This window comes from Notolabrus celidotus, chromosome 3 (genome assembly GCF_009762535.1).
Source record: "Notolabrus celidotus isolate fNotCel1 chromosome 3, fNotCel1.pri, whole genome shotgun sequence".
Classification (NCBI taxonomy): Eukaryota; Metazoa; Chordata; class Actinopteri; order Labriformes; family Labridae; genus Notolabrus; species Notolabrus celidotus.
The window spans coordinates 22,586,297-22,603,129 of NC_048274.1; the positions used below are offsets into that span (position 1 = coordinate 22,586,297).

At 39.4% G+C, this 16,833-nt stretch overlaps 1 protein-coding gene across 2 annotated transcripts; it reads right to left on the reverse strand.

Moving 5' to 3' along the window:
* Positions 1-1,417: 1,417 nt before the first annotated feature.
* Positions 1,418-11,045, reverse strand: depdc7a (DEP domain containing 7, paralog a). Of its 2 annotated transcripts, none has more exons than XM_034680432.1 (9): positions 10,775-11,045; positions 6,855-7,320; positions 4,869-4,999; positions 4,567-4,759; positions 3,514-3,734; positions 3,246-3,388; positions 3,037-3,162; positions 2,706-2,784; positions 1,418-2,566 (listed from the first exon to the last, which is right to left on the reverse strand). In XM_034680432.1, the coding sequence occupies exons 1-9, from the start codon at positions 10,818-10,820 to the stop codon at positions 2,343-2,345; spliced, it is 1,629 nt and encodes a 542-aa protein (XP_034536323.1). In that variant the 5' UTR covers positions 10,821-11,045; the 3' UTR covers positions 1,418-2,342. The 2 variants fall into 2 exon arrangements, with proteins under 2 accessions (XP_034536323.1, XP_034536324.1); XM_034680433.1 differs by lacking the exon at positions 10,775-11,045 and adding an exon at positions 7,589-7,637.
* Between the last annotated feature and the right edge of the window lie 5,788 nt (positions 11,046-16,833).

Below are 16,833 nucleotides of genomic sequence, written 5' to 3' on the forward strand. Positions count from 1 at the left end.
TCTTTGACACATTTCATAAAGACTTCTGTTTTTGCACAGCCAGGCCATTCCGTCTCATCACCACAAGGGGCCAGCATATGACTTTGAAAAGTCTCAATCATCCTCTAGACTTTTTGTCAGTGAGATCTACACTAGAAAACATACTTTCTCAAACTAGTCTATTCTACTTAAGGACAAAATTGCTTTGAAAGTATCTCCTGATGAAAAGATACGGCCTTGTTTGCTTTTCTGTATTTTAAAGTTCAAGGCTAGAATACAGCTTAGCTCTAGACCTATTGATGGGTAGATATTAGCTCTAAAGATCACTCAGAATATGAATATCAGGATCTCTTGTTGGCTAGATCTTTTTTTTTTTTTTAACTAAAGGGGAAAAAACTGGTACTTTTTATTTTTTAGCTTTTTACTTAAAAAGCATTTGAAAGTTTTCTCTCTCCTATGGTTTTACAGCTGTTAACAAAGCAAAGCAAACTCCAGCATGCTTTTTTTCTTTTTGAAGTAAGCTGTGAAATATGATTCAGACTACAGCTAGAGGACAGAAACCTCAAAATAAGAGTCTGGTAATCTTTTCCCCTGAGAATTAAAGGCATATGCAAGCAGTAAAAAAAGTACCACTCATTATCTCCTTTAAAACTTCTCTCCACCTCCAACTCATTAGTCAGATATTTTCAGGCTGGGAATTTTATCACAAGTCAAGATAGAATATGAGACAAAGTAAAAGTGAGCTTGCATGTGCTTCTAAACTACTGTTCTAGTTTGCAGCGATAATGTCTAAAACTCTTTCAGCTTGTTTGAAAGCAAAGAAGCATTATAGGCCAAAACTTTCACCCTTTTAACCCTCCTGTCATGTTGCGGGTCAAATTAACCCTTTTAAAAGTCTATTTCAGGCAATATATGCTTTCCAAACCAGTTAAATGCAGCATAAAAATCTGGGCAGCATGTGACAGAAGAGGTGTCGTGCTAATTTATCAACATCACTTCATAAAAATAAAAGAATTCAAAATGTAAAATAAAATAAAGAAAAATCAATGTCATGTATAACTATTGTATTTATATTTAGGGCTTTCCAATGTATATTAAAAAAAGTTTTAACGTTAACTTTAATGAAAAACGAGTGAGTTATCCTCATTGAACCATGATCTGTGAGAATTAAAGAACACCAATGGACTAAATATTGATTGAAATGGTTCGTAATGGAGTTAAAAATTAGATTTAAAAAAAAGCGTATTGGGATTTTTTGTGGTTCTGACACTTTTGGATAACTGAATATACCCCGGGTGAAATTGACCCAGGAACATTATTGCTGTTCCAGAGAAACGAACGTAACAGGAGGGTTAAAACACCTCTTTTTTTTAAGGTAGGTAATAAAGCTACATGTAAGGTCTGTTTGAAGGTCCGGTAAGAATAACAACAGAAGAACTCATTGCGCCTCAAACTTTAATATTTGTGTGTCCTGTGGATACATCACTTGACATACCAGATGTCATTCAATATATTTTAAATCAGACATCACACATTTTGAGATGGTAATGAAACATAAATGACTGGTCAATTATGTTTGAATTTTCAGCAGACCTGACAAAACACAAACAAGATGCGTGTGGCTTAAACTTAGTCTTGTAGTGCTTTCATCACCAGGAAATGTGGAAGTGATTTCCACAGCTGATTAAAAGAAGCACACAGACCTCATTTAAAAACAGAACCCTGAAGATGCCACTAAAACGCAGCCAAGGTTTTCAGTCCAGAACAAAATAAGGAAAAAAAACATATAAACATCTGTTTTGCTGATTGGTTGCTACAAACACAAAAACCCAGGGGGCTGACTCTCATGAATGCCTCTGACTGTTTACAATAGCACAACATCAGACTTTCAAATGTCCAGGTTCAAATATCCGGTTTCTGGTTTCTCAGACATAGCTCCACTGTGCATCACTCTGTACATGGAAACCACATGAACAGACAGATTTTCTATTGCTAACACTGTTCCTATTGCCCGAGCACAAGACAGCCATTTAAAAGCTGTATGCGGAACAAAACTCCATCAAGCAATGCAAAGCAATGAGGAAAGAACTTTAGGGTCATTTTGTCAGTCAAAGAAAGTAACAGTCTCATATTTAACAAACAAGGGATTGTCCTATTAGCGCCCTGCACCAAAGTAAATATGTAAGACATATCCTTAAATACATCTCTACAATTCAAATTCACATTATTCTTCAGTAGTCTAAACTTTTTACAACAAAGCAAATAAAATCTACTTCCTATGAAGCACATTATTCACATCACATTAGCTCTCGTTCCTATATCTTTTTACATCATGATACATGACACATTAAACTTAATAAATATTACTGTAACAACATGTTGATAGTGGATAATCTATTTCCAAAGTACTGAACAAAAATCTCTGGATGGCCTTTGTAAAACTGCCCCAACAGCCGTCTCTTCTCTTTGATGGAGAGTTTAGGGTTCTCGTGGACGGTCTGCAGTAAGGAGCAGAGCTCGTCTTTGGTGGTTTTCTGTGCGTTTTCTGTAAAAGCTTGTGCACTCAATCTTGTGCAGAATGTTGATCCTGCAGCAAAGAGAGACAGAGACACAGAAATGGAGGGGAGGTTAATATTTCATCCTTATCTGAAAGAGTTATCTGGCAACACAAACAGTGGTTCAACAGCAGAGTGTAAAACGAATGGTAACAAGGGGAATCTACAAACCTGCTATCATGTCTGGATCCTTTCCTTTCACAATATTTGTTATTCTGTCACTGACCATCTTGTGCAATAAAACAGGAATCTGGTGGAAACAGAGCAGATTCATTATGATAAACAGACTTATTTTATCTGATTGTTAATCTTTTATCGAACAGTCGGACATATTTGGTTCAGAAATTCTCTTTCAAGTATTGTCGGAGGTCAGGGCTGCAGTACATCTTCTAAACAACTCTCAAAACACACATTTTTCCAACCCAGTGACTGAGACATGTTTACTGTTACATCCTCCTACACAACCGGAAAAGCACAGAGACAAAAACTTAAGAGCACTCACTTTAAACAGATCGCAGTGGTTATCCATCATGAACAGAACCATGAAGTCAACCTTTCCTTTCGAAAGTCTTCCACTGTAGACGATGGCACTCGAGAAAGACCTTTTCACAGCCATTCTGTTCTCAATCTGACCACAGAAATATTCAGAGTTAACAAACATCGAACATACTCGTGGAGAAATTTATGAAAGATGCACACACTCGTACTCACCTCTCTGTGCAGTTTGACTTCTTGTGGTTTGGCTGCGACTGCCATGAATCTAAGAAGTCTGCGCAGCTCCTCTCTGCTGCGAGAGTCCTGCAGCTTCAGGCTCAGCTGCAGGGCCTCCAGAGCCTGCTCTTGTTTGCCGTTAACTGAAAACATATCAGAGAAACCCAAGGATGAGAACAAATATGAAACCTGCGTACATTCAGCACAATTAAAGTCAAATTGAGGCTTCTGAAAACAACAGAAGAGATCTCATAGCGCCCCTTCTTACCGAGTAGCTCTGAGATGCCTGAGTGTATGTCAAACACGTGGTTGCTGAGCAATGGGGTCTGCTGCGTGTGTCCGTAATGCTGAGCCAGCACCTTATACAGCAGTCTCTTACACTGCAACAGGTCCTCAGCACAACCAGCCAAACCTCGACTGACCTCCACCACCAGCTCATCGGGCAAAAACTCCAGGCAGTCCACTGCCCCCGTCATCCACTCATCAGCCCTGAGGAGAGAGGGGAAAGTAAGGACTTTAATCACGGCTAGAGAATTTATCCAAGTGTATGTAATGCAATAAAATCATGGGAAAAAATACATAGAGAACTCAAAGGTTTTCCACTTATCAACATCAAACTTTTTATTATTTACCCAGGTGGAATTTAATCAATAGTTAAAAAAAGCCACATCACAATATATGAACACTAGATTGCAGGTGAAAGATACATTTAAAAATTGACTTACAAAGTGGTGAGAGGTATGAGAAACATGACATGTTATATAGTATTTCTCCTTAATGAGTATTATTTTCGATGCGTTAAATTACTGAAAGTGGTAATTTGATGTAATTAGTTAATTTCATCCACCTTTAATATCACTTGGTGGTGTAATAACTGTGCATCTAATATTTTATATGTGCAAAATTGTAAACTGTATTACAGCAATGCATCCAAACACGACTTGCACATTTCTTCCCCAAAAAGGATGCTTAAATATATTAGATACATTTTTTGTTAATAATATTTTGGTATATTATGTTAGCACTGTTAATTAGAGTTTCTTGATTTATACATTTATCTCCTCCAGTGCTGAGGTTGGTGCGTATTTACTCATCTGGCACTATATTTATCTTGCGATAACCTGCTGCTTTAACACCTCATTTTTCAGTTTGGGTTCAATTGAGTCTATATACCATCTATCCAGCCCGACATCCATTCATATCTCAACCTGACAATGAATGTTCAGTAAAATAGAAGTTTATGATAGTAGATGTTTGGCTCTAAAAACAACTGGTCAAGAGATTAAAAACCCACAGACACCCACAGCTTTAGAGTACTTACTGTGCCTCGCTGAAGGCCTTAAGGACCTCTCGGTCCAGGTAGCTCGATGTATACAACAGGTCCGGGTCACTGTCCATGCCATGCAGGCGAGGCCGAGATGTGTTTTTGCCCTCTAACAAGTTCTCCAACAGGGGGAGCTCTATAAGCTGCAGAAGTCTGAACACAGCCTGCTGGTGCCACACCTCATCCACAACTGGGAAAAGAACACAGACCCATAAGTGTCATTGGTACACACAAACACAGACACCGAAAGCTATCGAGTGCCTGACAACACAGAACCGGTGTTGCGTCAGTAAACTTACGCTCTTGAGAGAGGCCAAGGTTGATCATTTGAGGGGTGATGGTCGAGCTCAGGTTGAGGTTTCCGAGCACGTCCTCCAGTGATTTGTCTGTTTTGACAGGCGAGTGGGTGGTGTAGCTCAGCACCTCTTGTCTGAAGAGTGACATAATAACACCATCAGGGTAAATGAGAGAAAAAAAAAACACTCATTCAAGGAAAAATGTCAGGCAATGAATGTTTTCAAGAGGCTGTTATGCAACAGTTTTGGTGTTGTCAGACAAACTTGTCCAACTTCTAGATGAGAATGTTTCAACCTTTGCTTCTGTTGATCTATAGTGTTTCCATAAAGACAGTATATGTCCCTGCTGCAGATAACATAAGCCCTATTTAAACTGTTAAGAGCACATGGTTTCTCAGTCTTTCATCTCTCATTAAGGACATCAGGCCTGTCCCCTGGTCTGGTCTGGAGTCATCACTCTCACAACGAAAAGTGCAAAGGCCATATGTTAATGCCACATGGTAAATGGATAATGCCTGTCTCTGCTACCAACTTGCAGGCTCCCTATATCTAATTTAACATCCTCAAAGTACAGCAGATCCCCAGGGCTTTCATGATATTGTATGACATGTTGAGAAAGAGTGATTATACTTTCTTCAGATTTCGTAACAATTCCCTGTATCCACACAGCAACCATTCTCCTCTAGGATCATGCTCAGGGTAAAAAAAAATGCTGTTCTGTACATATAATGTATAAGTAGTTGTAAGTTGTATCTATCAAGGGTATCTAACAAAAAATGTCAAAAGACAAAATAAAATATAATTGATATTGGACTATATTTCAGATTAGAATAATATAGGTTATTGATAACCTGTTAGCTAACGCCAGACAACAGCTAACAAACCCATTCAACCACTTCTTTGCTTAATTATTACAAGCTATTATTATGCAATATTGCATCAGCTAGGAATCAACAACTTTCCTATTGCATCTTCTAATACTTTACAAAAAGTAAATGTAGCCTTAAGCCACCTACAGTGATATAAGCTAACAAGAAGCTGAACGCTAACATTAGCTAAACTGTGAGCAAAGCAGCATGTTGGCATGAGCTTCACATCAGAGGCAAATGGCTGCCATTTGAAAACGGTCAATTAAGTCCTTTTGGTGCGTAGGCAAAGCTAGCAGCCAGTTAGCATAGCTTAGTGCAAAGACTATAGACAAAGAGATAGCAAGACTTTTCTGTAACAAAATCTGCTTACCATCACCTCTAAAGCTCAGTTATTCACATTCTCTATTTTTTTTACAATAATTAGACAAATAAATAAAAATTGATTTGTAACCTCTTTTTTTTAAAGATAAATTTTGGGTCTCTTTCGCCTTTATTGGATAGGACAGCCAAAGAGAGACAGGACATGTGGGGAGCAGAGAGTGGGGGAAGACCTGCAGCAAATGGTTGACTGGCTGGGAGTCGAACCGGTGACCTTTGCAACAAGGACCATAGCCCCCATATGTGGGACGCTTAGGCCACCATCACCCTGATTTGTAACTTTTAAATTATTTTTTTCATTATATGTCAACCTAGTTCTTGGCCAAGCTCAGAAGTTCCTGGTGTATTATCATATTTATTAGTGAAGAAGGTAAGTTTGTTACTTTATCACAGAGTCAAGCTAGCTGTATCCCAAGCTGTTTAGTCTTTGCTTAGCTAAACTAGCTAGCTGCTACCATGAGGATGGTATTTTGATGGAGCAAAAGTCTGAGTGGGTTTCTGTCTGTGTAATCTTTCTTTTAAAAAATGTCTTGATTTGTATAGTTTGTACTTGAAATTTATACTCTTTGATGATAAGGAGGTTCCTAGGAATTAGAGACATGACTGCATGATGGGACTTCAAGAGTCTCAGATCACGCCTCATTAGTTATTACAGGCACTGGATTTCGGATTAGCTTTGGAGGAAAGAGAACAAAGCACATCAAAAACTGTGATCTGAAGATGTTGTGACACCAGTCTGTACCTTTCACGTGACGGAGTGTAGCTGTTCTTATTCCTATTAATGCTCGGTGAGTCATAGCCGCTCTCTATGGTACTGGTGGAGTGAGAGTTGGTGTTAGCCAGCGGTGTAGAAGAGGAACCAGTCGTTGGGTTCAGGAACCTGTACAGACTGAAGCTACTGTCCTCAAATGTGGCCTGTTTCTTCTCCTTTCCAAATACTTTGATGCCCACTGGCTCAAACACTCTTGAGTCCATCAGGGCCTGGCAGAGACGGACTGCTTTATAGCGGGGCACAATGTCTTCACCAAAAAAACGGTTCAACGTGATGTGAGCCAGGACCACATCCACAGCATCTGATCCCAGGAAGCAGTCATGGTAGGACTTGAGGTTGTGGCGCCGGCGCTTGACCTCCACGTGGGTGTGAAGGTTGGAGATGATGCTGCCCCAGATATAGGTGGCTCGGAAAGGCTTCCCAGCCATGCCTGGTTCTGATGAAGGAGGAACAGAGGGGGTTAGTGGAAGAATACTGAGTGGGGGGCACTCAAAGGGTGAGGGAAGGAGCAACTAACTCTTAAATCAGCTTGGGTAGACATCCAATAAGCTCCCTTGACATCCCTTGTGAGAACATACAATTAATACAACATACAATGATTTACAATTTAAAATGGCACAATGGCAATTACAGTCAAGAAATGACTTATGCATGTGTAAGGGAGCTCCTCTATCAACTTGTGCCTGAAATAATTGTTTAATTACTTAATAATCAGAGGATGAATCAACAGCTTAAATATTGATTGAATTTGGCTGACAGTGAAAAACATTGCCAGTGGGATGATTGGTCCAAGAGCAAAATCTGGGCTGTGTGATTTAATTTTACAACACAGCAATGGTGATATGAAACGCATTTGACAAATTACAAAGCGTGCATTTGTTTGCCAAACTAGAAAAATTAAAACATACATTAAATATTTTTTTCTCAAACATGTTTTCTATCATTACAGTAAGTTTCTATAATTCTGCAAGTGTTCACTTTTCTGAGAGGTTGAATTAGTTATTACTTAAACGATGAGCCCAGCACAATGTGTCAGCACCCATCAAGGCAGTATTTTGGCAGGCCAACCATGTGTAGAATGAATTCAAAAAAGGCTGCAGGAAATTCAAAGATGAAAATACATTCTTATGCATGCATATAATATGCCCCGACAAAACTTACACAACTCTCCTAAGCACAAGTCTTTTTGATCATCCACTTATTCATTGAGAATGTCAAATTTTGAGCAAAAAATGTCACTCGCAATAAAGTTCATAACTTTTAATGTCAGAGCTTAACAACAGCTTGTCAAATGTCAAATTTGACCACAGTTGACACTCTCAGCTTTGTCTTTTGTCTGAGCACTTTCTCACCAAACACACACTCCCTTTCCCCTGTGTACTGTAGTTTTTAACATAATTCAAATCTGAGTTAAAGTCACTCTGTGTGGGTGTACAGCACATTGTCCAATATCAGTTCATCTCATCAGAGAAGCAGCCCAACCCGAATCCCCTTCTGAAGTATGCTAGTGAACAAAATGTTCAGTGGATTCATTTCAACTTCACGGATGATTAAATCCTGAGAATCTAAACTTAAGTTGGACAGTAACGGTTGAAGAAAAAGACAAAACATGATGTTGCCCACTTTCCTTACCAGAACAGACATTCAATGCTATCTGTCCACACTGACGTCTACATCTGTTCACACAAGGAAGAAGAGACAATGACCATATTGTAAGCCTCCTCCCACAAGAGATACTTTGATATGTTTCTGCTGTTTTCCCTGTATGTGCTGCAGTGCAACTCATACATCTCCAAAAATCTGAAGATGTTCCATGTAACCAAAGCTTGAACATGTTCAACTCTCTTTCATATCCACTAACATCCACTTATCTGTATTTGATAGTAGCTCATAGATGAAAAATGATTTGTGTCATCCAACAAAAGCCAGACCAGTGAAACAGCAGGAGAGGGCTTGGGGAGATGTTAGCACCACTTTCATCTCACAACAGGAAACCTATTAAGCCTGCTGAGCAAATGTTAGTGGGGGATCTGGGAGACCAGGACCCATAAATAAGACCCTGCCAGCAGCAGCTGGGCTCCATGTTATGATAACACAACAAGACAAATACTATCACTGCCCCATCTGTAAAACTTGACAACAAAAACACTAAGGAGAGGTACTGAAGCGAGCAGATGGAGCCTCAGGTTTCCTTCAAAAAATGATAGAACACAACAGCTTGTGGAGCAAACATGAAGATGTATTTGTGGTCTGCTGATTAATGAGATCCATCTACGTCAAACTGTGTCTCCCTCTGGGGGGGAAGAAACTGTCCTGAAGCAAGTATTTGCATATCAGGGAAGAACAACTAGTACTCCAGCAGCTGTACAAGGAAGAATACATTAGACTAGTTTACAACAGAACAGGAATCATAATGGAAATATTAAATCAACAAATGTCCTTTATTTTAAAACATCCAAATCTAAATACAGGAAAATATCTGTCTATATCTAAAGCAGATAAAAAAGTCGATGTTATACAAATAGTGGGCCATCCTTATAGACCATCTAAAACTGCAGAAATGCAGGAATAATAGACGTTTTAGGCCAGGGTAATTAGTCTGCATTATCAGAAAGAAATCCCAGCTTTAGGAGTTAATGCCAGACCATCTGGAAAAAAACATTAGGGGTCCCTGGATTACAAGTCACACAATAAATCCGGATCTGATCAATATCCATTAATGCTTGTTAAAAAGGAAAAAATGGAGTGGGGGTCAGGCATGGGCTGAAACAATCCTGGGAACCTGGCTATGCTCTGTCACCTCTTGTTGCTTGCGCCAGGCTGAGATTTAAGCTGAGTTTGTATAGCCGACGCCAGACTTCTTTTCCTGTGACTTTGCTCCTCATTTTAAAAACAATTCCTATCAGATCAAGAGGGTGGTGCAAGAGGGGCTCTGACCTGCATTACAGCCAAGGGCAACAGTGCAGCAAGTGTTTGCACACATCAGTAGAGGTAAATAATCACAGAGGGAGCAGCATAGCCTACACATGGGGATACTCCTCTGGTGGTTAACATCACTCTCTTTAACATGAGCTGTATCATCATCACTGCAAAAAACAAAAACAAAACACAGTCTAGTCTAGTCTACTGCTCAGACTACACCAAGCTGCAACAAGCACTGACTGGACTAATGGTTTAAAGCAATCAAATTGCACTGTTGCTCTATATGAGAAGCAGGTTGTTAATAGCCTGTGGCAGATACCTTCATTCCTCCAACATGCTGAGACCAGTGAGATTAACTGATCCAGCCTCAGGGCACAATATGATCACGAGCTCTGGGCCCGTATACATTTGAACCCTCACATCCTGTGTAATTGTAGAGTGTAGGGGCCTGTAGACGGAATTACCCTCTTCTACCTGTGTTTTAACACAAACACCAAACTGCGGGCTGCTGAGTCTGCACCAAGTGCAATGTCAAAGAAAACAACCACTGCTCTTATGAAAAACGGTTCTTCAAACTTGTAATACATTATGAAATTGAAATAAAGCATTAACTCCACTTGTTAAAACTACACTTCATCTTTAAATTGCAAGGGGTTTTATAAGCAGGGAATATCATTTAGAAATAACAATCACAGATTATAAATAAAAACCCTATGATTTAACATTTATATTATTGTTTGCGCACATACAATAATTAAAAAAACGAAAGTAGCATATTCCCAATTAAAAAGTCTGCCTAAAAACGAAACTCTTAAAGCCAAATGAGCCATCAGCCACATGAATTTCTCAAAACTTACAGAAACAAATAAGCCGAACTCCTTAGTTAAAAACAGTATTTCAAACACTACATTAAACCTCCAGCATCTACATAACATTCAATCGCTTACAGGTTACTGGATCTGTATTACCTGGTGTTCGGTGTAGTAAAACTTCCTCCAGTGACAGTATACACATCCATTCAGACCACGTCCTTGGTCTTCAATCCACAACGTGACGCACGCAGCTAACAAGAGTCAAGCCCGAAACTATCCCCTCCCACTGGCATACATTATTCATGTCCCAATCTGCGTCCTGCCTGGGCATTACCGCCTTAATGAGGTTCTCACTGTGTCCCTCATGTTTATCAAAGACAGCACTAAGTCACCAATTCTTACATTTGAGGATAACTTCCTGATGTGAAACTGTAAGGAAAAGACAAGGAGTAGCCCATTAGTTTCAATAACTGTGAAACCCAAGTGGCTCCAGCTGAAGGTTTTCATTTTACAGGCAGCATGACATATGATTTAGAAACCACAAATCATACAATAATGCTGACCTTTCTTAATAAAGCCTCTCCAAAATATTTATGGATATAAAACTTTCTATGTGAAAAAATAATTTTAGGCTAAAGGAAATGTCAAACTCCAGGAAGTTTTCACAACCTTCGCTCACAAAGTCACACCCTTAAAGCCTGTACTGAAGGTAAATCTGACGAGACACAGAGCCAAAGTGTTGCACAACAAGTGACAGACATGGCAGGGTAAGAAAGGAGAAGAAGAGGTTTGAATGATTAGGATTCAAAGGGCTGATGCCGTGTTAAAAACTAGGGCAGACTCCCTGTCCTTCAGTCAAAACAAAAGATACCCCGGTATCATAACATGGGACTGCAGGTGCCTCAGGTGTGTCTCTGATGCTGCTCCGCCTTGTTTGGGATCCATCTACTCAGAGACAGTGCCATTGAACTTAAATGTCAGCTACCACAAACAGACATGCACACACACACACCTTAGGGTAAACACACCTGAGCCGTAGTAGGGACAGACTTCACAGATGAGCCTTTAACTTGATGCCTCTTGTCTTCAGGTGTAAGCTGACAGTGGAAAAGCAGTAAGCTGACACTGTCAAGCCAATATTGGTCACTCACTGAGAAGGAATGAGAAAGGAAGACGGGTATTATCATTTCCAGAGACAAGTATGGTCTAATGGGTGAGGCATGCAACCTGTGCAAACCGGTTTGATTACTGCTCTTTAACCTCTTGTGTAGAAAGATGCCTTTTTACACCAGGAGGGAAGAATGCAAGAGGGTAAAAGAAAAGAGGTGTGAACTGTTGACATCTTTCTCTCACTATCTGGTGAAGAGGGAACAGAAAGCTATAGTTTGCATTCCAACACAAAGCAGAGAAGGATATTGTTTCTTTCTTCACATTCACACTCTACAGTAGTGCATGCCAGGTCACTTACTCATCACGAAAAGCCCCTAGCATCTATAGAAAACAGGTGTATGATCCGATCAAATTTATGGAGATTGATTTTTTCTTTGCATGGAAATGGTCATGGAAATGGTCATTCAATGATAAGCAGTGCAGGAATTTCCCCCAGGGACCAGGACCCATATAAAGTTCCCATTACTTAATTTTACCCCTGAATGCTTTCTGCACTGGGGTTTGTACTTTCAAAAAGTAAGGGGACCTTGTATTTGGTTTTGCAGTGCTGAATACTTCTAACTGGAGTAGTACGGGTGTGATTTTTTCAATGCCTGCTTGTTTGATTATTGCAGGTCTTAGGGCCTCTTACATGCAGACACATGGGTATTAGGAACTCTTTAGTCCACTGAAAAGAAGCCCCAGGAACTAAAGGTCACAGGTACTTTCAATGGAGACACATTTATATGCTTAAGTTGAATTAAGGGAAAATTAGAGTCAAGTATTTTTGTAGTTCGATGCATACAAAGAAACACTATTTAAGATATTTTAGCCCCTGTTTGCCCTTTGCCTTTCTGTCACTAGAAAGTCCAAGGCAATTTGACTGTTTTCACATTTATATGTCATGTAACTTTGTTAAATTAAAGATTACAGTGCTGCCGGTTCTGTAGGGCACAAAGCAATTTGAAAAGTTTTGGATTGAAACTGAGAAAAATAGGCAACTCTATTTCCGTAGTTATGGCAAAGAGAAGTACAAAGAGAGAGATGACTGTTGAGGAAGCCTGACAGTTGTTCCAGGAATTGGACAGACAGGTGATCTATCTGAATAAGAGATGAATAAAAGTGACTCACCAGGGAAAGTTTCTCATAAATACATAGTATATCCTTAAACAATAAACACATTATACTCTATATTGGGTATTTATTTAACAGATAATACAATTTGGAGTCTGGCAGTCAAAATGACCTCTTGTGGCCTTTCTACTAGCAATGGAATTTTGGCCATTCTAGTGTTAATCTATTTTCAATCAAATTTTTAAAATCACATAGTTCCAAATGATGTTATATTATTTAAAGTGACACAGCATAAAACCCCAATGAGCACTCTGACCATCCTTATTATCCAACTGAGTCCTGGGAGTCCTTTACCTTTGTGAAAGTGCAACACTAAACTGCTGGAGTTACTTTGCAAGTATAAAAGTTGTCATCTCCTAGCTTACTGATTAAGATGTTAACCATATATTGCTATTTGTGACTTATGATTGGCTGGATAACGCTGTAACATCCCCGTGCTTGAGCTGTGTAGTTAAACTAGAAAATGCCCCAAATGAAGCAGTAGACTTCAAAAGATGAATAAAACCAAAAGCAATAACTGACATTGATAAAAACTGGTACAAGTTTCTATCCAAATACCAACAACTTGTTACAAAAGAGACTAAAGAACAGTAATTTAAGGCCAGTTAAAGCTGCTAAAGTAAAACCTCTCCTTCCCTTAAAAAAAAAAGATATGATACAACATATTGTGATATGAACTATTACCACAGTGGAATACAATTTGTTAGCACCATGTCAGTCATACACAATGCTGGTAACAAGTTCCTGAGTAGACTGAGTTTTGAGAAACTGGATACTTGCGTGCGTACTTTAATAATCATGCAGCATGTGTGTATGAAATCATGTTTACTCTTGCCAGGGATGATGTGTTTTAATATTTATACAGCCGCCATGTCCAAACACAGGAAATTCATTCCTCCATTGAAGGTAACTTGTGCCTTCGTTGAAGGCCAAACTGGTTCTGCAACTCCAAAGATAGATGTGTTTCAGTCTTATATGCTGGTATTTTGTAAACCTGAAACAAAGCTCACTCTAGCACTGCAAGGTGAATAAGGGTTTACACCAAAACAGACAATAAGACACATGAAGAGAAAGAGAGAGGGAAGAGAGAGAGCACTCTGGTTAATACAATCAGAAACTCTAATCAAGGTCAAAGCAATATTTACTCTCCTCTCCCTCCTCACATGCCCTGAAGGCTCAGCATGTTTCCTTCGAACTTATCAGTCATGCAATGTTTGCCACAAAGTTGTTTGCTTATGGTTTTAATGATGGTGAATAGCAGATATATAAATATTTCCAGGAGGTGTCCTGGTAAACAAGAAAAATGTAGTGTGCCAGTTTCTGGTTTGGGACCCATTATGACCTGGAAAATATGACAGTGTAGAGACATCTCTGTTACTGTAGCTGATTTAGATCACTCTTTAGAACCGGGGGTTCATCATAAAAATAAAAACTCTTGTGTTAAACACACTTCAGAAACGCATGTGTTGGGGAATAAAAATCAAATCCATTATGTAAGTAAAAATATAAAAGTAATACGTCACAGAATATACCTGCACCGTTTAAATGACTCACTTTGCAGAAGGTTAAACCCTGTGGTTTATTTACTTTGTGACATGATTAGAACATTAATTATGTCACGCAAGTACATTTACTTTAAAGCTCCTGTGAGAAACTTTCAGTTTGTGTTGATTTAGTGTTGAATAAACAGTACAGAAGTTATCCACCTTGCCCCTGACAGGCTTGTTTTCTTTTGTAGGTCATACTGAGTCATCAGTTTTACTCTCAGTCTTCTTCATAACCAGCTGAAACCTACTCACAGGAGCTTTAAAGTACTTTTACTGCACTTTGTCACCACTAAAGTGGTCTTGCTCTTTCCTTTTACCATATACATTTGTTTGACAGCATTGCTTACATGTTACACAATAAAATACCTAACAATGTTTAAAATAGTCAAAATTAGTTCCACCCTGATCATCTATGGTAGTAAAATGCATAATTCACATTGCAGCACCAATACTGATCCCAAAACATCATATAGTGATGCTTTATAGCAAAGTTTCAGGAGCAGGATCACACCTCAACAGCACCTTTATGGCACTCTTATAAATTCAAACCTATCCCTCTCCCTCACTTTCATTCTCACGTTCCGCATTCCTCCCTCCATCCCTCTTTTCTCTCTATTTCTTTCTTTCCTCCGATACCTAGGGCCCTAAAGGGGAGCCCAGGAGCTGCAGCGGATCCCTTGATAAGGTTCACCAAACTAACAATTGCGAGAAGTTCAACGTCAGAATCATTATTCCAATATTTGCATTGATGGTGTGGTCCTTGCTAGTGAAAGCATCATTAGCTAACAGAGACAGCTTAGCCCTAACATGTTCTTTTCCTTTGATATTTAAAGTACATGTTGTAGATAATAACAATACATTGTTATATTATGTAAAGGATGCGACTTCCTCTCCAGCGGCTGCTGACGTATTCATGTGTAAGCACAATTCTACTGTTTTATCTGCTACGGGTGGAGTTAGCTTCAACCCTTATTTACACTTAGGCAGTACAGTGGTTCCCAATCTCATGACCAACAAAGAGTGAGGAGAAGGAAGTGTGTATGAAAAAGTATCTGGGTTATCGGACTCAAAATCTTTCCTCAAACACGGACATACTTCTTTTAATTATTATTTTAAGCTAAATTAATTTTATTCTCTTTAGGCCTCACAATAATATTCATGTGAGTCTGCCTGAGAAGTCAAGAAGAAAGATAACTTGTGGCACAGGGACAAACAAGAGGTTATAAGAAGGTTGAGCTAGATACAGCTGTTGTGAAGTTTTAAACCAGAGAGTGAAGAAACTCTGGTTTATGTATTTTGGTTGTTTTAACGTCATCAAATTAGATGTTTGCTCAAGGAGAACTAAGAGGCCTTTGTTTCTCCACATTTAAAAAATGTAGCAGGGAAAAAAATGTGGATTTGAATTTAAATGTTCTTGAAATTCTAGTTAAATTCAAAGTTCATGAGTACATTGAACAGATGTATTCAGTTACAATCCACCGCTGATGGATTCTGAGCTGCTAGACTTCTGAATCTCCTGCCTTTGACTTTGACTGTACACTCTGAAAATGTGTGACTTGTTAAAACAGCTTTTAAATCACACAGTACATCAGGTTTACTACAGAACCAATAAGCAGTCTGTGTTTTGAAATCTTATCCAACACAGAAGTCCAGTTGCTGTGCCCTTCTCTCATTCTCACGCTGCCTCGAGGGTCCTCTCAGTGTGTCTCCCACATATGGAACAATGCAGCGCATTAAAATTCATGTGCTTTTCATCTGGACAGCAGACATTCAGTATCTGTGCCTCGCAGTCGTGCCCGTACTGGAATCCCAAAAGCTTGCCTGACAGGCCGTCCTCCACCAACTCCAAAGGACAGAGGACAGTGGCTTTCCTCACATAGCCATCGTTGCAACACAGAGGCACTTTTGTTTATAGGGGGTTGCCAGTCATTTCGCATTGTGGCTGGGCAATCATATTTTATTCAACAGGCTCAAGACGCTCTCAGACGACACAAAGTCAGCCACCCCTTCACAGTGAATAGTTTGGTCATGAGAGCATGGTGGGCGAGCGGCACGACAAGTTTCCCGCCCTTCAACAGCAACTCAACAGTGAGAGCCAATGTTTACAGCAGAGTCAAACAGGCAGGTGAAGTTTAACACTGATTGACCTCTGACTTGTAATGATGTATTTCTCAGTAAGGGGCTGCTTGGTTAAGTTCTGGGGAAATGCAGTGATTACTGTAAGTTGATGTTGAATGAATTTCCTGGGAGACCTGGAGACATTTTTGGAGCTTTTATGAGTTTTGGCATCAGTGAAAACACATCGACAGAGCCATGATAAATATGTCTGGCACTGACCAACTATTCTTTCATAAACACCTCCTCAGCTGCTAACTGATTAACTGA

Excerpts from the sequence above, each read along its gene's own strand:
- depdc7a (XM_034680432.1), bottom strand. The coding sequence starts at position 10,820 with ATGTGTATACTGTCACTGGAGGAAGTTTTACTACACCGAACACCAG. Across the intron at positions 7,321-10,774 it reads TTTACTACACCGAACACCAG|AACCAGGCATGGCTGGGAAG; the intron begins GTAATACAGATC and ends CTCCTTCATCAG. Across the intron at positions 3,389-3,513 it reads AGGCATCTCAGAGCTACTCG|TTAACGGCAAACAAGAGCAG; the intron begins GTAAGAAGGGGC and ends ATATGTTTTCAG.